Source organism: Lytechinus pictus, chromosome 10, assembly GCF_037042905.1.
Source record: "Lytechinus pictus isolate F3 Inbred chromosome 10, Lp3.0, whole genome shotgun sequence".
NCBI lineage: Eukaryota > Metazoa > Echinodermata > Echinoidea > Temnopleuroida > Toxopneustidae > Lytechinus > Lytechinus pictus.
This window is the reverse complement of record NC_087254.1, coordinates 27,742,436-27,766,919: the sequence shown is the minus strand read 5'-3', so window position 1 is coordinate 27,766,919 and position 24,484 is coordinate 27,742,436. Positions and strand designations below refer to the sequence as shown.

At 34.6% G+C, this 24,484-nt stretch overlaps 1 protein-coding gene across 1 annotated transcript in view; it reads left to right on the top strand.

The window, feature by feature from the left end:
• Positions 1 to 23,790, top strand: part of LOC129269399 (neurogenic locus Notch protein-like) — a 50,604-nt gene extending 26,814 nt beyond the window's left edge. The window contains exons 23-49 of the mRNA XM_054906895.2: positions 757 to 870; positions 1,330 to 1,443; positions 2,520 to 2,747; positions 3,225 to 3,338; positions 3,647 to 3,760; positions 4,452 to 4,565; positions 6,177 to 6,290; positions 6,793 to 6,906; positions 7,323 to 7,436; positions 8,256 to 8,366; positions 9,183 to 9,296; positions 9,813 to 9,926; positions 10,328 to 10,441; positions 11,068 to 11,178; positions 11,687 to 11,800; positions 12,383 to 12,742; positions 13,188 to 13,310; positions 14,152 to 14,268; positions 14,805 to 14,927; positions 15,515 to 15,628; positions 16,614 to 16,742; positions 17,329 to 17,439; positions 17,752 to 17,868; positions 18,408 to 18,533; positions 19,079 to 19,198; positions 20,241 to 20,354; positions 20,861 to 23,790. Of these exons, the coding sequence (XP_054762870.2) occupies positions 757 to 870; positions 1,330 to 1,443; positions 2,520 to 2,747; positions 3,225 to 3,338; positions 3,647 to 3,760; positions 4,452 to 4,565; positions 6,177 to 6,290; positions 6,793 to 6,906; positions 7,323 to 7,436; positions 8,256 to 8,366; positions 9,183 to 9,296; positions 9,813 to 9,926; positions 10,328 to 10,441; positions 11,068 to 11,178; positions 11,687 to 11,800; positions 12,383 to 12,742; positions 13,188 to 13,310; positions 14,152 to 14,268; positions 14,805 to 14,927; positions 15,515 to 15,628; positions 16,614 to 16,742; positions 17,329 to 17,439; positions 17,752 to 17,868; positions 18,408 to 18,533; positions 19,079 to 19,198; positions 20,241 to 20,354; positions 20,861 to 21,015 (3,527 nt within the window). The 3' untranslated portion in view covers positions 21,016 to 23,790. The remainder of the gene's footprint in view (positions 1 to 756; positions 871 to 1,329; positions 1,444 to 2,519; positions 2,748 to 3,224; positions 3,339 to 3,646; positions 3,761 to 4,451; positions 4,566 to 6,176; positions 6,291 to 6,792; positions 6,907 to 7,322; positions 7,437 to 8,255; positions 8,367 to 9,182; positions 9,297 to 9,812; positions 9,927 to 10,327; positions 10,442 to 11,067; positions 11,179 to 11,686; positions 11,801 to 12,382; positions 12,743 to 13,187; positions 13,311 to 14,151; positions 14,269 to 14,804; positions 14,928 to 15,514; positions 15,629 to 16,613; positions 16,743 to 17,328; positions 17,440 to 17,751; positions 17,869 to 18,407; positions 18,534 to 19,078; positions 19,199 to 20,240; positions 20,355 to 20,860) is intronic.
• The last annotated feature ends 694 nt before the right edge of the window (positions 23,791 to 24,484 follow it).

The window sequence follows — 24,484 nt, the reverse complement described above, 5'->3', positions numbered from 1 at the left end:
CATATCCCCACTTGTTCTTTTGTATTTTATTATATGAAATTAGGTTTATTAAAAAAAAATTACCAAGAACTAAAACAATCGGATTGACAACTGACTAAGTGCATTAGTTATTTATTGCCGCAACTTATTTCATCATAATGGCGACACATCATTTACACATGTATGAAAAAATGAAACAATTATGATTTAATGTAATAACATAAGAAAAAGGAAAGTGGGGATGTGACATCATCAGCCCACCTAATGAATATTCATGAGTCATGCCTAGAACTGTTTACCGGAATAATGCAAATCTTTAAAATTCAACAACTTCGTTATTTGTTATCCGAATTTGATCAAATTTTCAGCATTTTGCTCTGTAAAATTTTACTCTATTTATGTAGATATAAATATTTTCTGCCCGGACCATCCCTTTAATTTCGATCATCTTAAAGACCTACCTGTTTTGATCATTTCAATCTTTTTCCTTATCAAAGTTAGATCCGATTGGTACATAAATTTAAGAAATGCACATTGCATATACTGTGATGGTGAAGGTAAATTGCAGGTCTCCATGAATTTTCTTTCAGTCGCAAACATCAAATTATTGTTTTCTACAATTTCATCCGCACCAAAGACAGACATAAATGTGCATTTATTGATCCTACCTATAAAGATATATGTTCGCTAACAGAAGATTCTGTGAAGCAGAAAACATACATTTCAACTATTCGGATGTTCCCTAATACATGTACCTTTGGTTGTTTTCATTCCTAGATACTAATGACTGTTTGGGAAGCCCGTGTAACAATGGAGGAACTTGTTTCGATGAAGTGAACGGGTTCACATGTACGTGCACAGACGGGTGGACAGGTCAACGATGTGATGTCAGTAAGTATTAACTCTCTCTTCTTCCATGTAATTCCCCACACCTTCAGGGCCGATAGCCATTAATTAGAAATACTTTACTATTCACGGAGACATATCGACTGCCATCCATAAATAAGAAAGAATTTATGACACAAGGACCGCTTTTTATACGGACTATTCATCATTTCAGATGAATGTCAAACATGTCAATGGGCACTATTCATCGCATTATAAATTAATAATTACACAGTGCATTATAAATAAAGAGGTATTGTTTTAACAAGATGTTTTAGTGGACTGTAATAGGGAAAATTATTTTATTTATATCTGGAAAGACAAATTCTTATGAATTTAAAATCCAGTTTATTTATGAATAATTTCATATCCTAAATCAAAGTATTGGTTGGTCTGTTATTATATTATTTACTGTTTTTTTCTTGACTATAGAAAACCTTGTATTTGTTGCATTTTACTTTCTAGGTATCAACGAATGTGCATCGTTCCCCTGTCAGAACAATGGATTCTGTGTAGATGGAGTGAATAGATACGAATGTATTTGTGCGTCCGGTTTCACTGGTGTCAACTGCGAGAGTCGTAAGTGTTACTATTATAAAAGGGGAAATCAGCAGATTGGAGATCATATTGGCATTTTGTAATTAATTCTGGTAGTTGTTTGGAGGCTAATTTTCAGAAAAAAAACCTTCCTCCTGATAATTGATATTTTGTAATGTTAAATTTCCTCAATTTCTAATTATATCTCTCAGCGTGTTTATTCTTTGACAGTTTACCTAAATCTATGAACTACATTGAAGCTAAATAAGCTAACTCTTGCAGTCTATGTTCTTGATTAGTATATAAATCATTAATAAATCCTTTATGCAGTAGCTTGAGAAGCAGGAATATGAGTCTGAATATATAAGATTGAATACTTATATAACATGTATACAATTATATGAATAGACAGTCAAAAAGGGGCCTAAGCTTTCGATCCTAGCAGAATCTTCGTCGGAGGCAAAATGACAAACATATAAAGTGGAACAACCATAATATAGACCACAAACAAGCTACAGCAACACTAGAAACAAGGAGACAAAAGGGGCATTAGTGAGTAGAGAAGACCAATCAGGTTAGTGAAGGGGATGAAAGAAAATGTCTTCTCTACTCACTAATGCCCCTTTTGTCTCCTTGTTTCTAGTGTTGCTGTAGCTTGTTTGTGGTCTATATTATGGTTGTTCCACTTTATATGTTTGTCATTTTGCCTCCGACGAAGATTCTGCTAGGATCGAAAGCTTAGGCCCCTTTTTGACTTTCTAATTTACTCCATTGGCTCTCTTTTATTAGATAAGCAGTTTTCAGCAGCTTCTTTTTGCCAATTATATGAATAATAACGAAGTCGGAAGAACGAGTTAGAAATCAATGGAGTTTTAGCCCTTACCGGGGATTTCCTTTCTTTTTTACGTGTTTGCTATTAATCTGTACTTTTTCACTTCACATGCATTATCATTTTAACACCTAATTTCATATGTCCTGTACAAACGTATGCTTTTAATTTTGATAAAAACCTACATAGGGTTCACTACCTAGAACCAAAACCAGATTTCTTACAATGTCTTTGTAAGCGATGATTCAGTGATCATAATTAACACATTCATATCTTCAATTTTCTTCAGCAATCGACCAATGCTCACCTCAGCCGTGTGTTAACAACGGAAACTGTATCAACAGAGCAACATACTTCAACTGCGACTGCGCACCGGGTTATACTGAGTTTGATTGCAGTGTAGAGATCGATGAATGCAAGAATAACCCTTGTCGCAATGGTGCTAACTGCATCGATCTTGTGGCAAACTTCAGTTGTAACTGTGCACCAGGCTACACAGGAAAGACCTGTAGTGGAGGTGAGATATGGAAAGAAAAAGTGGATATTATCATCTCCATCGTCGTCGATATCATCATTATCAGTATCATCACCACCATTATCACCACCACCATCATTATCATCGTCATCATCAATATCGTCATGATCACCATCAATGTCATAAGCATTGCCATTATCGTCATTATCTCCTATATCATCTTTATCTCCTATATCATCTTTATCAACGCCCTGATATCATAATCGTCGTATTCATCATAACAAACATCATTTTCATGTTATCTTCAAGTCGACATAGATATGAAAATTATATTACAATTATGGCCATCATAATTATACTCTTTTTCCTGTGTTTCTCGAGTATTCAATAGTAAAAGGAAAATATAAAATTGTTGAAAGATTTTTTTCACTGCACATATCCCCCTTACAGAATAATACATTTTCTCCCAAGTTTTCTTGATTTTATTCTGGACTTTTCTTGATTTTCTTGATTTTTCAGATATTAATGAATGTCTCAGCAATCCATGCCAGAACAATGCTCGATGTTTCGACCAGGTCAACGGCTACCAATGCCAATGTCTCCCGGGTTTCATCGGGGACCACTGCCAGACTGGTGAGTCAAGGAATATTTAAAAAAAAATCGCCTTAAAAGCTTACACCAAAAAGGGTAAATTTGTAAAAACTGACCGACAAAATGATTTAGATGTAGGTCTACAAACTATCGTGAATTACTTGTGGATTTTGCAATCTACATCCTCTTAAAAACAGTGGCGGGTTATACAACCCTCAACTACATTCTAACGTTTTGACCAATTAATGTCAAAATCAAATACTTTTGGACCTCAGTCGTTCCAAGAGTATCTTTCTCGACAGAACCTTTGTTCGTGTAGATTTTCATATTTCAATTGATATCACTTTCAGAAATCGATGAGTGTGCTAGCAATCCTTGTCTAAATGGCGGAACTTGCAAGGATCAAGTTAACGAGTTTACCTGCACATGTACTGTAGATTGGACTGGATCACGATGTGAAACAAGTAAGTTTCCTTATGTTGTTATCATCTTATTGCTGCATAGTTTCATCGGGAAACAAAACAAATGCAAATAAAGAAAAAAGAATACACAATAATTGTTCTCTCTATAAGCCCTAAGAGATGTGACTATACTATACTATATACTATTATTCCATATTTTGTGCCTTTTATATAGCATACAGAAAATTGATTCCACTATTATCTTTGTTTTTGCCATCTTCTGATTTTTTAAAATTCTCTGTTCAGGTGAATAATTTTTTCGAATACCTCACTTGATCTCGTATCGAGTGTAACATTTTGGAGTATTAGAAATAATGTACCCTGCCCCACAAACAAATTATATTTTTATATCACAACTGCAGAACACTATAATTTAATATATATATTAAGAGCAGGGGTGAAGTAATTACACAAAATGACAAAAATGCCCCGACCCACATCCCCCAACCAAATAATAATAATAATAATTGATTGGTAAAAATAAAAAAGAATCCAACAAAAGCACAATAATGAAGGGGGGGGGGACATAATTCATTTCACAATTCCAGGAGGGCCTACCATCTGTTGGCTCCCATGTGATAAAAAAAATGATTTGACAGTCGTTTTGTCGATTAATACTTGAAATATCATGTCATTAATATTTCTTTTTTTAGTGTGAAATCATTGTGCTTTCTCTACTTTGTGTTCATCCAAGGTTTGAGCGAATGTGCAAGTGACCCATGTGCAAACGGTGGAACGTGTATCGAAGGAGACAACGCCTTCTCATGCCAGTGTGCGCCAGGATGGGAAGGAACAACATGTGAAATGGGTAACAGCAGAAACAAGTTTTGTGATTCTCGGATAATATAATAATAACTTAGTCTTATATAGCGCTTTTCATGAAATCATATCAAAGCGCGTTACAATGTAGAACATAAGAAATATACAAATAAAAGTGAAATTAGAATTCATATACCTAAAGGACACTGTAAATGGGGCTATGTTGAATATGCTTTCTTCATGAGGTATGTCTTTAAGTTGGATTGAAACGAAGTGATATTTGGGATACAACGGAGGGAAGCTGGAAGAGTGTTCCAAAGACGCGGGGCAGAGCTTGAAAAGGACCTATCACCAAAAAGTTTAGTTTTTGCTTTTTTTACTGTTAAGAAATTTTGATTTGCAGAACGAAGGGACCTACTGGCAGTATATGCCTGGATTAATTCGGAGAGATATTTTGGAGCATGTCCATGGAGAGATTTGAATGTTAGGAGTAGAATTTTGAATTGTATACGAAATTTAATGGGGAGCCAGTGCAATTGTTTAAGAGTAGGTGTTACATGGTCATGTTTTTAATGAGGGCAACGAGACGGGCTGCAGAGTTTTGAATTCTCTGCAGCTTTAGGATGCCTACTGGGGGCTTGTAACACAAACCCCAGTGATTGATCACTAAACGTCTGATTGCACACGACGATCAATGCAGTCAGTCCTACGATCAACCACAAATATTAGTGTTCCGGGGCCTTGGTATAGTAAAAGTTGGGATCTCCATAGACTATAAGAAAAAACCGGATACTGAGGGAAATACTTTCGAGGCACTTGCCTGGCAGATACGTTTCGGGACTCAATTTTTCATACAGTTCATGAAATGGGAGTGGATTTTCTTGTATACTTTTCCAAACACACTATTTACACCAATTATTCACTACCTCTGATAACTAAAATCGATTTACCAAAACGATAATTATGATGTCCTACTGCGAGTGAAATGATTTAAAAAACGGTAAAACAGACGAGATCAGTTGTCGAGGCCTTTATGGATAGATTCATTTGGGTGAATGGCAAAGATAGTGAAAGAATATTACAAACTAACGAATGTATATATGCAAAAAATTGGTCAATACTTTGTTGAGGAGACATGATGCACACATACCAATGACAAAGTGTAATCACTCTTCTTATCGTTAAAAGTCTGTAGTGTTCACAATAAACACCAAACGACTGTGCTTCCAGAGGTTTTGACGCTCAAAGACCTGGGTACAACACGTTGTGCTTTAATATATTGTTTCAACAGTTTAAAGAATAGTTTGATATATCATATAAATTACATTTCATAAGGTAGAAGAATATTAAGAGTTGATCCTTTATCAGGTATCCTTCTTCTTTATACATTCAATTATTTTCACCAAATTCTCCACCCCAAAAGAAGAAATCCTGATCGATTCACTAAGCTAGGCATTTGTTGAAAAATGATCTCAATTATGCTCGAAAGTATTATTGATCTGGTTGAAAAGAGAAAGAAAACGACTGTACCCTAGAAGTGCAAATAATTACCATGGCACGCTAAAAATTGTACTCTTATTGCTGCATGTTCTTCTCACCATAATTTCTTCATATTTCTGCCCATGTTATGAGACGAGTGACGTTTATTTTTTAAATACAGATTTCAACGAATGTCACAGCCTACCATGTCAAAACGGTGCAACCTGTATCAACGGACAGAATGAATACACGTGTGATTGTACTTCAATCTGGACTGGTCAAAGATGCGAATTATGTAAGTCCTACTCATGCATATCATGCATTTTTAGTTAGGTAAATCATTACCAAATAGTGTCAGGCTAGGAATGTAGAAAATTAGAATTCATTGTAGAGCTTTAATTTTTTTTTTATATTAGCTACTGATTTTTTTTTCTTCTTGTTATCGATCATCTCTTTCATAATTTCTTAATGTCATTGTTTAAAATAATTTTGAATAATTTTTGGTTTGGAAAGTCATGATCAATGTAGCAGAAAGAATTTTTATTGCAGAGCACGTTGATTGTTATACATTTGTTGTCGTTTATTCCATATTTTATGTGTGCCTATTTATCTTTGGATAAAGTTTCCTCTTTCACGACACATACATGTAACTTGGAAGTTTTGTTTTAAGTTAACATGAATTGTGGGGTTCTTGTTTTATATTATCATTTAATTGATTTCTCTAAGAGTAAATTGTAATTTTCCTGCCACCTTAGCAAAATGCAATGTACAATTATTTGTTTCTAATACATGTACAGCGGTTAATGAATGTGAAAGTGACCCTTGTCAAAACGGAGGAACTTGTCAGGATGCAATTGGAGGATATACCTGCTTCTGTGCTTCAGGTTGGACTGGATCTCAATGTCAAATAGGTAAGATTGCAAGGTTGGTAGATTCAGGAGCGGGACCATAGGATGGGGGAGTACCTATCAAAATGTTCAGGTCAGAAAGGGAACAATCAAGTGGGAAAAGAAACAAGAAGAGGAGTATTGGTGGAAGGGTGCTTGGTTTTGACACAATATACAATGTAGCTGCAACTTTACTCGAATTCGGACGAAACAATAAGTCAACTAGAGGCAGCCTGCATCCTCTTTTGAAACACCCTATAGGGCCGTTCCTGTTGTCAAGTTGACAGTCTTCTTTCAAGTTGAAGGAGGAGAAAAGAAGAAGAATAAGACGACGATGATGATGATGATAATGATGATGATTATTGTGGTGGTGTAGGTGGTGATTATAAAATGTTAATTTCTATACATTAAATGAGATTAATGTTCTTGTTTTCATCCAGATGTCGATGAATGCTCTAGCAATCCTTGTCTGAATGGAGCTACTTGTGACGATCGAATCAACATGTATCTGTGCATCTGCGCAGCAGGGTTTATCGGCACTCGTTGTCAAATTAGTAAGTAGGACTACTCTGTTTCATTTTTCTCTCTTTTGTATTTTGTCTCCCTAATATATATATATAGCCTGCTAACATGCCTATTACTCTCCGTTTGATTCGATGAAATAACGACAAACCCCTTTTGCTATTTACAGTCACTCAAATTAAAAAAGAAAGACATGTGTTTATCATTCTTTTCTCGTATAATATGACTGGTGGGATTGATCATTATAACAAGTGAGGAAGCTTAACTAATTATCACTAGCAAAACATTAGTTCAACACCAAAGGAAAATCTTATATTTTTTTAATAATTGAAAGAGTTCTTAATACATCTGGCGACAATTTTACAAAGACATATTTTATAGTATCACTAGATTGGTATTGCGTGGCCATAATTAATTCCTCCTAGAAAATACTACTGCACTGTGGAATCGTCGCGATGTAGCGGTTCGGACCCTCTCATTGTAATCAGTTGGGTTGTGTGTTCGACTCTCACGTAAGCCTAGAATCCTTTAGCAAGGCGTAGATCCACACTTTGCCACTTTCTACCAGGTGTTAAATGGGTAACCCAATAGGATGCGAAAGCCCATGTAGTATGTAGTATCTTGAAAATCTTGTTGGGATGTTCCTCAATGAGCGGGTGAAGTGCCTACAATGTGTGCGCGCATGTCAGGTTCCGGTGACCCGGGTAATGATATATCAGCAAAGCACTTAGGGACGAGGTTCCGATTCATTAAGCGCTCTATAAAAGCGGAATATCATTAGTTTCTTTTTACATCATCATTGATCTACTGGTGTTTTACGAGTCACAAATCTTTTTATTTACACCCTTTAGACATTGATGAATGTGCTAGCAGTCCATGTGTGAATGGAGAATGCGTAGATGGTATTGATGGATACACGTGCTCCTGTAGACCTGGGTGGACTGGTGTTCTTTGCGATGAAGGTAAGTTTATCTACAATAAATCTACATTCCTATTTATATTTTTTCGAAATGATTTTGATCAATATAAGACGATTCTATACAATCGTCAACTTTCTTGTTACTCCGAACCATATTCTTTTCCATTCTTACTTCACTCCTCAAGACATGATAATCTGAGAGCATTAAACTGTTCATATGAGCAATGATTTAAAAACAAGTCATGTCTGGATCGTGCCACATATATGGAATCGTAAATTTCTAAGGAAATCGCCAGATGATATTTTCAATAATATTTAGCAACATATAGTAATGTTGATTTCGTAATCCAAGAGATTCGTAAGCGCAGGAGTTACAAGGGCGTTCTCTTATTGAGGATGATGTCTCAACTTTCGAAATCGTAATACGATATTTCAAAACCTTATAGGAACCTGAGGCCTGTTGCATAAAACTTTTTACCTGAGAAAATTCTGGTAAAAACTGAAAACTAAGGTTAGTCAGATTTCCGCCATTGACTTTAACACAGGGCTAAAATTCCGGTAAAAACAACCTGAGTTTTCTCAGGTAAAAAGTTTTATGCAACGGGCCCCTGGTGCTTTTGAATTTTTTCTCATTCCTATTCAGAATCTCAGAAAACAGTCCTTTGTATTAAAGAAAATAACACTATGTTTTTAGATGTGGGTAAAATAGTTTTTGATTCAGATTATTCCAATCATTTATCACAGCAGCTTATATTTGTGTTAATCAAAATGTTGCAGAATTGCCGCCAACTTAAATTGGTTTGAATTACACTTGAACTTCTTGCAACCTTTCTTGAACCAATATTTTATTTCTTATCAGATATTGATGAATGCTTCAGTCAGCCTTGTGAGAACGGAGGGTCCTGTGACAATCTTGAGAATAGATACCAATGCAGATGCCTTCCTGGTTTCTCTGGTCAAAACTGCCAAATTGGTAAGTATCCAGGTTCGTCCAAAACTATAAGAGATGGCTATCTAAGAAGCTGGTAACTCTCCCATTGTATATACGTTTTGTATGGCAACAGAAATGATAGCAGTATTATTGGGTACTCTTTCCAACACCCACACTATGCATATAATAAATACATAAATCTTGAGTTAATCATAAGAATGTAAACATGATGAAATATTGTCTTTTGAATTTAAAGTAATGATTAAAAAAAGGCTACAATGTACACCAAAATGCTTTCAGCAACCTCACAGCAGTAAAGGCGGTATGATTTTTACCCAATAGTTCGAGGTCGTGACTAAGTAGATGTGAAAAATTATATGGGATCGTACTTACTCTTGATTTCATCTTCCTTGTCACATTGCGGTAAATTGCTTATTGCTGAGCTCCATATGGACTGGATATACAACAATATAACCATAATTGCAATATAAAAAATTGGTTTAACATTTATGTCACAATTTTTATCGTTTTTTTTTTCTTTTGTCTTTCGTCTTCCAGAGGGTGACGATTGTTCTGGTGATCCTTGTCTAAATGGAGGCGTCTGTTTCGATGGTGATAACTCGTTTACTTGTCAATGTGTGTTGGGATTTACTGGTACCCGGTGTGAAACAAGTAAGTATAGCATTCTTAATGTGTAATGACAGCGTGTAAATACGATATTCCTGTAATTGAAATGAAGTATCTCTCGTCAAGTGAGAAACTGATAAGGAACTACTTGTTTTTAAAGAAACCTTGAATAAACAAATATTGGAAGCTATAATCGAGATATGATTGCTAGATATTAACTATGTATGATGGTAACTTATTCAAATAATCAACATAATATTCAGATGTCCCAATTACAAAATATTTAATGTATTGATTTATTTTGTGTTTAAATTGTTAAGGCAATTTCAAATTAGGACTGAAATAAGATATATTATACTGTACATGATGTTATTTAAAAATAGCGCTGTATTAACCTTTTCGTTACATTGAATTCATTCTCTGAATGTTATCAATCTTACTTTCAGACATCAATGACTGTGACCCAAACAATTGCCAGAACGGTGGAATATGCGTGGATGGTATCAATTCATTCACATGTATATGTTTATCAGGATGGACAGGAACTCTCTGTGATGACAGTAAGTTTAGATGACTTCATAAGCACCCCTGGGCCAGTTATTCTAAAAATCGTTGTTTCTTAGAATTTAATGATTTTTGTTTTCTTTGGCATAGCAGGTGATATTATGCCATCATGTAATAAAGTACGCGTTGGAAGGTGCATTATCATTTTTATCATTTCAAAGAATGTTAAATATCAGTAAATGTATGAAAAAAGGGAAAACATGAATGAAAAACTATATCTGTATATCAAAAGAATTTAAAAAAATCACTCGCTTGCTGTCATCTTTATATATATCACTTTTGCTCCTCCCCCATCCCATATCCTCCACCTCAAAAACTTTGGCTCATTACGCCACTGGTGTTGACGTTATCCAAAGTGACAATGTCATATTTGTTTCAAGAGATTACTTTACAAACGTGCTAGAAGTACATAAAGTTCAGGGTCCTGTTGCATAAAAGTTACTGTTATAGTGGTAACTTTGCCATGTAATGGTAACTTACATAGAATCCTTGATTCTGGCAGTTACAATTGGATGGCAAAGTTACTATAAGAGTAACCCAGTGTGTATACCAGGGTAAGGCTATAATTTAGTATCCTAAATATCAACGGCGATGTAATGATTTTTATTTCTATTTATTTCAGATATTGATGAATGTGTCAGTAGCCCGTGTATAAATGGAGATTGTATTGACATGGTCAATGGGTATACATGTGATTGCTTCCCAGGCTTCCGTGGTGTCACTTGCGATGAGAGTAAGTCATTAAAATTATTTAATTATCAATATTATAATGATAATAATAATGATGATGATGATGATGATGAATTTATCAATTGAGGAACTATTTCAACTTCTAGCTTATCTTTCGATCTCTCCTGCATAATGTTATTTTACTCTCTTACATTATAGTAAAGCTATCATCTGCGTAGAAGGTAAAAGTCCATTTGAAAAGTCTTTGGTATTCATGGACTGGAAGCTATGACTTTCCCTCTTCTGGGGTTGGTGGTCAATACTGAGCTATTTAATAGAATACACATAAAGTGGAATTTAGGTACACAAAAAGATAGTTCCGTAGGTCATACTTAAAAAAAATAGAGCGAGGGAAAAGGTTGTGACTTGTGATAGCTTCAGGTTTTTAATCCCCAAAACCTTTCTCAACCCCTGCCCTCTACCTTGTTGTAAAACTGTTGTATTTGTTGTATTGTATGTACCAATAATATTATAAATAAATGACCAAACCTAATGACACTTTTAATTTACAGATGTTGACGACTGTGCGAGTGGACCTTGTCTCAATGGAGGATCATGTATTGATGAAGTCAATGGTTTCATATGTCAATGTCCCATTGAATGGGGAGGCGACAGATGTGAATTGCGTAAGTATTCAATGTTCAAACAATGATACAGAGGTTAATATAAAGGTCGTCATGCGGTGCCTGAAAAGGGTCAATATATAGTGAAAATAAATATCGCATCGCTTTATATCTCAAGTCGAAACAGTCAAATTGACAGTCCTGATTAGGCTAAAATTTTGGACTACTCCAAGCTTAGAGTAACATAAATAACTAATTAATAGATATTTTGAATGTCCGCTTTGCTCACTTTCATACATTGGCAAATTGTGCATCATATGAATAAATCAACCAACTCGATATTTTTGCATCATTGAACAGTAACTTAAAATTGATAACGTTACAATTGATTGATATGTTAGAAATTATTGGATATTTCACTTAGATTATGGACATCTTGCATCATATTCCAAGAAATAAGTAATCCTATTGTTACGATAATTCGGTTATTGAATATGTAGACTAAAGAGATATATAGACAAAGGTTATAGAATGAAATGTCCCATTAATAGATTTGCTAAGAATACGCTAATGTGAATTCCCGCCTTACTGCCACTTCATAATTAAGATTAAAGGATAACACTCATTTAACTTGTTTTTAATCAGAGGGAGATTGCAACCGCAATTACACTATTCCTACCAATGGGGAACTGACGTTAAGCTCACCCAACTACCCCGCCAACTACGAGAACAACCAGTACTGCCTCTGGCTGATACAGACACCTCCAGGAAGCCATATCCGGGTGTCCTTCCCTGCCATGGCGACTGAACTCAACTACGACTTCGTATCGGTAGGCAACGGCAAGGACATCAATGACCTCGGTTCCCGCGTCATCTACGCGTCCGGGTTAGACGTTGCACCATCTTTCTTGACGACGGATAACCTCGTATGGACCTTGTTCACATCGGATGGGAGCAAGACAGAGAATGGCTTTAGGGTGAAATACGTCACCGTTGACAATGCAGGTAAAGATTGAAGTATCATATGAATTAACAAATGAAATACAACACAATAGTCATAACATACATAATATGTATGGTATTACAGATATACATAATTATAAAGTCATTTGTCTCTTTGGAAGGATGGTGGCTATTCAACATACAATGCCTTAAAAAATACATATTTTCTTATTTGTTTATTTTACATCAAGATATCTTAATAACGCTCTATATGTTACCAACATCGGGGCTTTTAGCTCCATACCTAATGTATAATTAAATGACATCTTCTAATTGTGATTTCGAGAAGCTTAGATTGTGGATAATGCAATAACGTGAACATGTAGAAGAGTTGGTTGTTAATATGACAATAAATTGTTTATTATATGTTATATTATTCTTGAATTAGTAATAATATTATTTTCAAATTAGTAATAACATGATTTATTGTATTTCTTTCTTTCTTTAGATCTGATTGATGAATGTACGTCTAGTCCATGTCTGAACGGTGGTTCTTGCGTTAACGGTCAAAATAAATTCGATTGTCTGTGTGATCGTTACTACACCGGAACACTATGTGAAACCTATATCGGTAAGTCTTTGTCTCAATTCATTTCCTTTCCATGTGTTCTTTAGATAAAGGATCTCTATAATGAGTCAAATAGCGTATTGATTTTACTGGCGAACTGAAGGAACTGGGTTGGAGGCTTCTCTCAAAATTTTCAAGAGAATCTCATTCATGTAGTTTCTCAATGTGTTGTATATTTCAGCATCATAATATTAAGCTATGTGTAAACTGGGTGCCAACACATTGAATTTTCTTAAATAAATATCTAATTTGAATTTTTCAACTATCAAATCTTTAACAATATTTTTTTGCACGCTTCACCTGCATTGCACTTTTTCAACAACAAAAAAACAAGCCTCCTCAGAATATCGGGTGCATTATACGCCACCATATTTCTTTCCATGGATCACCTTTTACAAGGAAAGTTGTAATGCAAAAATGGAGGCCCTTATTAGATAAACAGCGTTCTCTTTAATCAATCCTGGCTATTAAACTAACGGTACTCAGGTATGAGGACATACCCATTGAGGGTTGGAATACTTTACAAATATTAAGAAGGAACAAAGTCATCAATGCTAGTGCTTGTTACTTAAGAAAATACAAAGCATGGTGGGAAATCCACAAACTACAGGGAATCAAAAATGCATATTAATCAAAGTTCCAACTGCATTAATGATTTGCTCACAACGTATATAAAATGATGTTCCTGCAAGGGTGTGATGGGAGAAATACGAGCAGGTGAATATATGCCGTCAATATACCTGCTGCCATATGTTTAATTTTTAAAAGAGTTTCATAAATGAATATTCACCATTTTCTAACGTGTATCAAAATAATACCTAATGCCTATCTATACTTCATCCAGAAATGAATGCATGCGCCAGTGATCCCTGCCCAGAAGGAACCCAATGTTACAGTGATATTGATGGCTACTCCTGTCTGTGTCCTCGAGGTTTTGTAGACGATGCTTGCCTCATTTCCCGTGAGTATTTATATCAGAAAACTACGAGAAATTAGTGCCATAGAAATATCGATTGACTTTCATTAAAATCGCCAAAATTCTTCGAACCGGTCCATCAGCATTTTACATTATAAGAAAAACACATTACTTCGTTTGTAAATTGTTACCGTAGAATAAAAATGCCAGTAATGATGAACCATTGGCAGCAGCAGCAATGTATCCCCCTTTTTTAATTGTATTTATATGTTTTCAATTTAATTTGAAATGTTAATATAGTATGTTTCTATTACTTGGTTTGAAATTTCTTTAATTCTGTCATTTACTCTGTAGCAGCTAGATATATAGTGCATGGAGTAATAGACTTGCTAGTTATTGAATTATCAATTTGTTACTTTTTTAGCGTCAGCTAAAATCGTGAGGGTAGTAATAATTTTTAAAGATAAAAGTGTGTTTCATGGATAAATACTATTTTCACATGATAATTTCACACATTAAATTGTTCATCCAATGCCTTGTATTTTAATATCAGTAACTTATAAATATATTCTCTTGTGCAGCTATGACTGAAGAGAGACCGTGTGATGAAGATCCGTGTGCTAACGGTGCAACCTGTATGGAGAACGGTGACCAGTTTGAATGTATATGCAATGATGGGTGGACTGGAGAACGCTGTAACATTGGTATGTCATCAAACCTGTGGCTCCTAGAATAACAATAAAAATATCCTTCTGTCCATTATAAATTTTGCAATGCAAAAGTCTAAATTGTGATTTTATACTTGTGCTGTTGTTGATATACAGTTTGGGAAATTGGCCTCCTTTCCACTAAGCTCTCATATTGTATGGTCTATTAATTATCCCCCAGCTGTATTTCTCTTGTTAATTATATGATTTTGAATTTTTTTAGCCTTAAAGCGACCCCAAAAATTGTTTGGATGTATGAAAATAATGAATATCGCAAGACCTCCCAAGTTAAGCACACATCAAGAGAGCAGTAAATTTCCCTCTTTTTTCTCCCCCATCCTATCTCACTCTTTATCTCTCTCTCCAACTTTTCTTTCTCTTTCATTTATCATTCAACCCTTATCATATCCCCCATCCCCTCGCAATTCAATTTTCATACTCCATACACAGTAGTCCACCACTATAATTTCCTTATTTGCTTCTTTCCCTTCTAACATACACAGATATACCGTTTTTCATTACCTATATATCATCCATGTTTCCACCACTTTTCTTTGCCTTTTGATTTTCTTGATTACCCTCAGATATCGATGAATGCAGTAGTGATCCGTGTCTTAACGATGGAACGTGTATCAACGGTTTAGATATGTTTACCTGCCAGTGTTGCGATACATTCAGTGGTGACCGATGCGAGACAAGTAAGTTATTTATCTTTACGGGTTTGAGAACATGGAGTTAATTATTTCATTATGGTGCAATTGTGATCGATGTCATACTGAAAACTCAGTGAGCCTTTTCACAGTTGTAACTGCGCATGAGCAGTAAATGGTCATTTGAGATAAACCATCAAGGTGCTTTTCATATTCACTGACATAGGAATTTGTGATTTACTGATTATTCATATATTTCTTTTAAAACATTCTTTTCATCACATTCTCCGAAGAGTAACTACAGTAAGTGTTCACAATCGTTGGTAATTGAAAGTAGCCCAAGTAATTACTAAAAGTAGACAATACCACAAACAATCTCAAAACTTGATCACTGACATACTGTTCAAGTCACCTGGTCTTTCTTTCAAAGAATTTTAAAACCATAGGATGCAATGTCTAGAAAGCTTATTCAACATCTTCTTTTGAAAGTGTTCATCTTAATAAAAAATGGGAAGGTCACTTGACAAGAGGTAATCATGAGCTAACTATGAACTGGATTATAATAAATGAGGATCGAGGAAGTAAACTCCTGAAAAGATGAGGTGTGTTTCAATCGAAAATTTTTCGTTCTTTCTACGTGCAAAGTGGGTTCGTTAGAATTAACATATGAACAATTTTGTCATGATATTGAAAGGCTTCGTCGACAGAAGAAATGTAACGTTATGTTAACTTTACACAAGTAACTAATTTCACAATAAACGTATGTCTATTCAAACTAAGTGACTATGTTGTTACAAGTTTGTTTACTAATGAGGTATTTTTCAAAGAAAAGTATTTGAAATTACATCACATTTATCAATGTATATTATTACTCAATTCCTTTTCAATAAGTACTGAAAAAAATTGAACCCCCTTTTTTATATTTATGGTTGTTTACAATATATCCTTTTCATGCAACTTAATTACCCATTGTAAAATTTGGTATTACTTACCTTAAAAATCATGAAGATTTGATGATTTCTATCATTATCAGGTGCGGGATCCACCATCTGCAATACAAACCCATGCCAGAATGGTGCCCTCTGCGTCCCACCTCAGGGTAATGATATACAGTACACCTGCGTATGTTCAGATGGCTATATTGGAGCAAACTGTGAACTAGGTGAGTAAATGCCAGATTGGATGTCAATACCTTACCATACCAAATAGCAATATACTGTGAGCTGTTTCATTCATCATTTAGGGGTGAATATCAATTGTGTCATGTCCCGTTCAGCTTTTGGTTGTGAAATGATAGATGGAAACTTTTCAATGAGAAACAATTGCACTGTTTGTAGAGCAGTAGAGGAAAAAACCTTGGAATAGAGATAACCTAAGTCCCCTTTACCGATCTTAAGAAATAACAGGGGGTGCTACAGACTGACTAATATAGACAGCATAAAATCATTCCATCTCAAGCATCCTTTCGATTTTTTTAACAGTTGCTACTTATGTTGACATGTTATATGTCATTGTAGCAGTAGTAAGGGAGTCATGGATATTTAGTTAGAAACCTTCTAAACAAGTCCAGCTATGTGAAGCATTACAGTACGTGTCTCTGACAGAGCAAAAATCCTTTCATAAATGACAGATATCAATGGATTAGCAGTTCATTACCGTTGTGACATCTTTGATATTGAGAACCTCAATTGAATGGCCTCACTCTATTTGCTGACCAGTCGTATTCATGTATGCATAAATCTCCTCAGAAATCGATGAATGTGCAAGTAGCCCTTGTCTGAATGGATACGATTGCACAGACGAGGTCAATGGATTTAGATGCAACTGCGATGCTAACATGGGACCTGATTGCCGGGGATGTAAGTCTACTAAAAATTATTATATTTTTAACCCCCCCCCCCCCCCAAAAAAAAAAAAAAATAATAATAATAATAATGATGGTGCCTGTAATATTTTTTCATTTGAACATTTTATAAAATCTTTCTTCCGTTGTATATTCAGGTTACGAGACAATGACTACATTGTGATTTAAGCTGAATTTAAGAAGAATTAAATTTTTAAATATCATTTTAACTTACATGTTTAACGTAAAGGGGGGTTCGAATGAATTGCCCTTGTGCACAGTTTGAAAAAAAAAGTTCATTATTTTAATTTTCTCTCCCTTCGTGCAGCCCGCGGAGGCTGTCGTAGCTTACCCTGCCAAAATGGAGGCACTTGTATGGAACCATCATCAGGAGAATTCTTCTGCAACTGCCCTGATGGATGGATTGGTGATGATTGCAGAACAGGTAAGGTGCTCTTGATCATAGTAGAATTTTTCATCATTGTGCACAGGCAGGAGACACGGAATCGAGGCTGGATTAGGGGAAGGCTGAAGACCCCACCCCCCTCCTCACACAGACCAACCCGCACTAAAACAAATGTACCAAAACGTAAAAATTACCATCTGATTGTGGGGGGTTGCATTTCAGCGCCCCTCTCCATTCAGCTAAGTAGCCCCCAACTTCCAAAGTCGTCCAATGGCCACTGACAAGGTTGGCGGGATAATTGGGTGCACGGCGGTTAACATTTTTTCTCAGTTGAAATAATATAGAGTTCGAAAACGTGTACCTATTTCGTATGCTGTTCCTTGTTTTTCTTTGCATTTCTGTCTCATTTTCTTTTTCATATTCCCATCTTTAAATATTTCATTCAACTTCTTAAAATCAATCATATGGGGCAGATGCAAGGCTTAAATCTTTAGGTTGGTTATGTTTATATATTCCTTTAAAATAATGTCTTTATGCTCATTTGCCCCAATAAAAGCTTTGTATCTTTTCCAATACAGCTGATCCATTGGGAAAGATCTGTTCTGATAGCACGGTATGTCAGAATGGTGGTATATGTGTCAAACAGAACGGTGTTGCACAGTGTGTTTGTACAAAGGGATTTTCTGGCTCCGTGTGTTCAATATGTAAGTGCTTTACATTAATTTCACATTATCTGTAGAAAACAAAAATGCGATCGCTACAGCCTGAAACACTTAATCATACAAACAGTTTTGTTTTAGTGTTTTATTATCATTATCAAAATTTACAACCTACACGCATGGATAGCGGACAGAAATCACAATACTCTTAATGATCACAGTTTCGCATTGTAACAATAATGATTGATCATTGGTCAGAAGTTAGATGACTGCAAGATAAAATATAAAGGTATATAGAACATGTAGAATAACTTGTCTTTTCAGGCAAAGGAACATATTCAGTTTCTAATGCAGTGAAAGGGATATTACCAATATCATTTTGGTGTTTGAAGACAACTGATGATCGATGAACGCAGACACAAAATAAGCAAAGAATTCATTTGATTTACTTCTAGATTGATTTATTTTAAAGGTTATTTAATTACCATCGGGATTGTTAATTTGAAGTAATACCACGTCAATGGGCGGGCACACAAAAGTACTAATTTTTCAACTTTTGTTTTGTTTACACGAAACCTTGATTGATAAAGCTGATGACGTATGCCGAAATCATAGGTGCCTGAACAATGGAACTTGCCTTCCGATCTCAAACGAAGCATATGAATGTCGATGTGACCCGACTTCATACGAAGGATTGTTCTGCGAAAAGGGTAAGAATACATTGATGACAAGTTTCGCTCTCAATCGATAACAGATTAATGTCAATTAATTCATTCATTACCCAAATAACACACCGAAAAAATGGATCTGCACATGAAGTCTAACATAAAATCTAACCTCCAAAACTGAATAATCCCTAATCCTTATCTTTACTTTATTCTGAACCAAAAATTATATTGCAATCCTAATTCTATCCCTATGCCCTCCGAGATACTAAGACTGGAGTAAATGTAGTGTTACCAAAAATACCATAACGAACTATATAATGCAGACTCGATGGACTCAATAGCAAATTTCATCTCATTGTAATTTATCAGTTATTTTGCAATCATTAGGATAAATATATTTTATGAAAAACCATTCCACTATCACTTACAAAAAAATCATATGATACCATGGGTAGTGTAGAAATTAATTGCAAGATCCGTCTGTATTAATGAGGTTATTATTCACAATATTCTTGACCTAATATCACTTCGCAATTTGTATTTTCAATATTTGTTTAATAAACCGTTTCAAATACAATTAAATGGCAAAGTTAGGATAGATATTGCATAGCTTGCTGGACCCCTCGTAACATTAATTATTTCAAACTCTGGTACAAAAATTTCTGTCCCCTTGAAAAAAAAATCAATACTGTTTAAGTATTTCTTTACAGCTACAGGTCATCTTGCATCTGATCAGCAATTTATTATCTACCAATCCTTATTACAGTCCCATTAAATGTATATTCGCTTGCATTTAATTGTCCTAATTTAAAATCATACTCCAAATGATAATTACCTTCATTGAGTTCATTCATCCTTCACTAAACCTAATACACGTGTGGTAAATGTGACCTGGCAGGAAGTTATTATGTAAAATGCAGAGTGTGGAACTGCTGATCTTAGCATGTTTATAAAGCTAGTTTAAAAATGTTGCATTCTTGTAGAGCGATAATGAAGGAAGCGTTAGATGCATGTTATGTACAAGTGAGTGACACACAGTTAGTAATTATCATTACATGAATATTTTTTTTTCTCAATTCAACAGAAATTGATCACTGTAGCTCGAATCCTTGTCAAAACGGAGGAAGGTGTATGAATCTTCGATCAATCTATGTGTGTGCTTGTCCGTCAGATACAATTGGTTTAGACTGCGAAACAAGTAAGATATCATTTCCAGGGGTATTACGCTATAAGTTAATTTGATGGTGAATGAAGGGGTGTGGCTGTAATAAGAATCAAAATCATTCATTGTCTCTTAGGGAAATGGTTTCAAAAAAAAAAATTAAACAAGAGGTCGAATAACTGGTGTTTACTCATCAGTAATTGCACATTATTTTGTTGATGCAAAGATTTGAGATTTACTCATTTCATGATATCGTTAGGATTGTTTCTATCCAGTTGTATAATATTGTTGCTTTATGACATGATATAACGGTTTTCAAATGAAGAGAATGCAATCCGAGTATAATTATGTAGAGTAGAAATTAACTTCTGCTTGGAAAAATAGATTTGCAGATTATTCAAGTTATTCAGCGTCACTCGAACAGAGTTTTTCATTGAGTCAAAGTAATGATGACTTTTTAAAATGTCAACAGGGAAACTGGGAATAATCAGATATTTAAATTGTTATTAATACCTACTGTATCTTTCTTATTTCATTTCCAGGACTCGTTGCCCCATCACAGTCACCATCGACAAGCCTTGAAGAGAATTGGATTATCATCATCGCAATTCTAGCCTCTTTAGCGTTTATTCTCATTATCTTATTGTTAATAGCAGCCTGTCACTTTTGTGGCCGGCGAGAAAAGAAAGTAGAATAGACATTTTATATGAATACTTAGATATATTCGCTTTAAACCAACATTATGTTGAACAAATTATTGTCATCCATATGGCTTGACATTCGATTTACAGGGACTGGATCGTCTGAACCCAAATGCCGTGATGAAATCACACACAAAATTGATAAATACATTTAGTCCACAGCAGACTTTACAACCGACCAGCTACCATCATATGTTAGAACAAATTATTTCAATGATATTTTCTATGAATATTCAAATATGGAAAATCATTTTGGCCACAGTCGGATATCAAACTAATTGGCTATAAAAAAACGAATTCGATTTCTATTCATAGTGACGTCATCATGATCGTACAATCAGCTATAATAATTTGAAGTCACTTTGGTCTTTAAACTGGCACCAAGGCTTGCGGCCGACCAAGTTTTCGACTCTATCTTCTATGTATGTTCTGAACCTCAGATTTAATTAAGTAAAATGTCGGATATAGAAGGTTTCGTGGAAAATGATACCTGACAATTCCTTTCATGAAACACCCCTAGGACGCTTCTTCAGCTTTTATCAGTTGTTGGAGGAAAAATAAGCTAGACCAGTTTTCAAGATTAAATATCACTCTGCTGTCCTCGATCATTTTCTTGGGTTTCTTTATACTTTTGAAATATGTATATGCAAAATATAAATTGTACCCATTTGTCAGGGAATCTAAAATGCATTGTCTCATAATGTCCCAAAGCACTTTGATTGAGATTGGCAAGTCCGTCACTATGTGTAGCAACATAATCAATTTAAAATGAATGATCAATTCTAATCAAATGTACATTTTTGTTATACATGTCAAATACTACTGTATCCCGGTTTTCAATTGATTTTTTTTTTAAAACACCAAGAATGATAATATTGATGACATAATTTCAATCTAATGAGCTTCCATTGAATGTTCTTTGATCATGTTGACGTTTATGCAGCACTTTCCTTTGTCTAGGTATAGCAATCAAAATTGAAGATATTTGTGACATTTATTTATGTTTTTCTATATTTATACAGTTTTCTTGCACCCAATTATATTGTATGCGTTCTTTCCTTTCCATGTTCAAAGCTCTGTTAAAATATTTAACTTACTATGCAGTATTTTTTTCATGTTTTTTTCATGTGACGGAGTAATTCAGTACATGAGATAACTGTTACTATATTATAGATAAAATCACGTAGAAAAAAGCTATATGACTTTTCTTTCAAATATTGTACCTTGGAATGTGTGTGATATTTAGCATAAAATAGTCTGAACTTGCTCTCAATGTTGCTTATATGTCGTATCACTTTTTCTTCGTTTTTTAAAATCATATTTAAATGTGTCATTTCTTTTACAAAATTATGTATAATGTTATTAAGTTTTACATGTGTTTTATAATCTCCAGTATGTTTTGGTTTTATATTGTGTTACTTCTCCCCTTTCTAAGAATTAGAAATCATGAAGTCAGTCAGGGCCGTTTTCGTTCGGGATTTTTATAATTGTGCTCAGGTTCAATATAGTATACGTGTAGATTACTGAGATATAGCTAATTCGGATGTGCCGAACATACATCATCTCTTAAAATGAAATGGATATTTGAATATTAAACTCTTTAATTTCTTTTATTTTGGAAAATTGAAATGTGTATCTAATTTTATAATCAAAGACAATTTATTGGATCGACTTTGATTTGAGATTAAAGTAATCAAAATCAAGATGATAATATGTGAATCGTTTGAATATTGTACATATTTATTTATTGCTATGTCACGGATGTTTCTTCTATTAATCTAAACCCGAATTCAGATTAATGGTAGACAAAATGGATTTATTAGCGTGCCTGTAATTATATTGACGTTTAATTGATTTGGCCTCTGTCACTCACAATCACGTTTGTTATTAGATGCAGTTACCACGGTGCTATAGGAGGTTCAACTCACCTACACTCACACACACACATTTACGCCCACCCACACACAACACACAAATACATTTTTTAATGAAGTGTATGGATGTCTTGTTGTTAATGACGAAATCATAATTAGGGCATGATTCGGTGTTTAGTTATCTATTGCGTTGTTATGTGCATTATGTTTCTTTACATGCTATTACTTCATCCCACCTGCCCAGATTTTGATGAGATTGATATTTTTACAAGGATAATCAGACATTTTAAGATCAAACTTTCATGGAAGGTATGGGCAAACAGAGAAACCGATTGGTAGAAGTTTGAATGACAGCGGATGGATAATGATAAATGTTCTGGTTGTTTTAAAGTAATGTAACAAAAAGTGACAGCTATTAGAATTTATTTAATTGTATGCATGTCAACGTGTTTAGAAATGGTAATGAATCTAACTAAAATACTCCAATATCGTAAATGTCGTTGGTAGCAGCTATTCTTTCATTGGAAATTTTAAGAATTTAATTACAAATTAAAATCGTAAAATTGACCTTAACAATAGTTTTATTTATGTCTATGCTGCTATACTTATTCAAATTTGACTGTTTTAATACCTGCACGAAATATTATTTACGATTTATTAAGCTACATGTATTTCTATTGCATTTTTAGTATGTACTGACTGAAAATTTCATGCACATTAATTTCAGGATAAGTAATCAATACCTTGCTATGAGAACTGTTACAGACAGTTTATAATAATGGTTTTCCCTTCGGAAGTGTTATTCCATTGTCTTTCACTTTTTTTTCAATAATCGAAATTGTATTCATGTGCCGTTTGTAATACGTTATGAATAAACTTTGCTTTTCAAGAAATTTACGAGATATTTGTAAGTGCAATTTTTACGCTGATTATCTTTCGGACTGCATATAACTAGATGGAAAATTATAATAACTATGATTGCAAACACGTACTGGTAATAAAGAAAATATGAAGTGAATATATAACTGATCGCCGTGAAAAGAAATGAACATTGGAAAAAACGTAAATGAAGGAGACTCCATCCTCATCTCTGGGGTAAATTGCAAGAAGCGTTTATATCAATATCAAGCTTCGCCAAAGTCGTTCACGAGATGCTCTATCCATGACGTCACAACATATTTTTTTTTTAATCAGAACTTTGTTTGGGACTATAATATAGATAATAGCCTCATTTCAAGCTTGACCGACATTTGACATTTTTTAAGTATCCCGTCCAGGTTGACTTTGTCACAAGTATAATTATTTTACCCTTACTATTTTTCTTTTAGTATGTTTGGTTGATTTGTTTATAGGGGTACCTTTTGAGTTTTATTGGCTCAAGCTGAAATCGATTTCCTTGGTAAGCAATATCCTCAATTACCACAATAGATGGCAGTTGCCTGCATTGTCAGCGCACTTTCCCCTCATATCATTGATGTTTCAATTTGATCAGTGATTAGCGATATCCTTACTTGGGATTATCTGTGAAGCTGACGCGGTTTTTAACCACGGGGAGTCGTCCTTGGCATTATAGTCGGGTGTCATGACATGG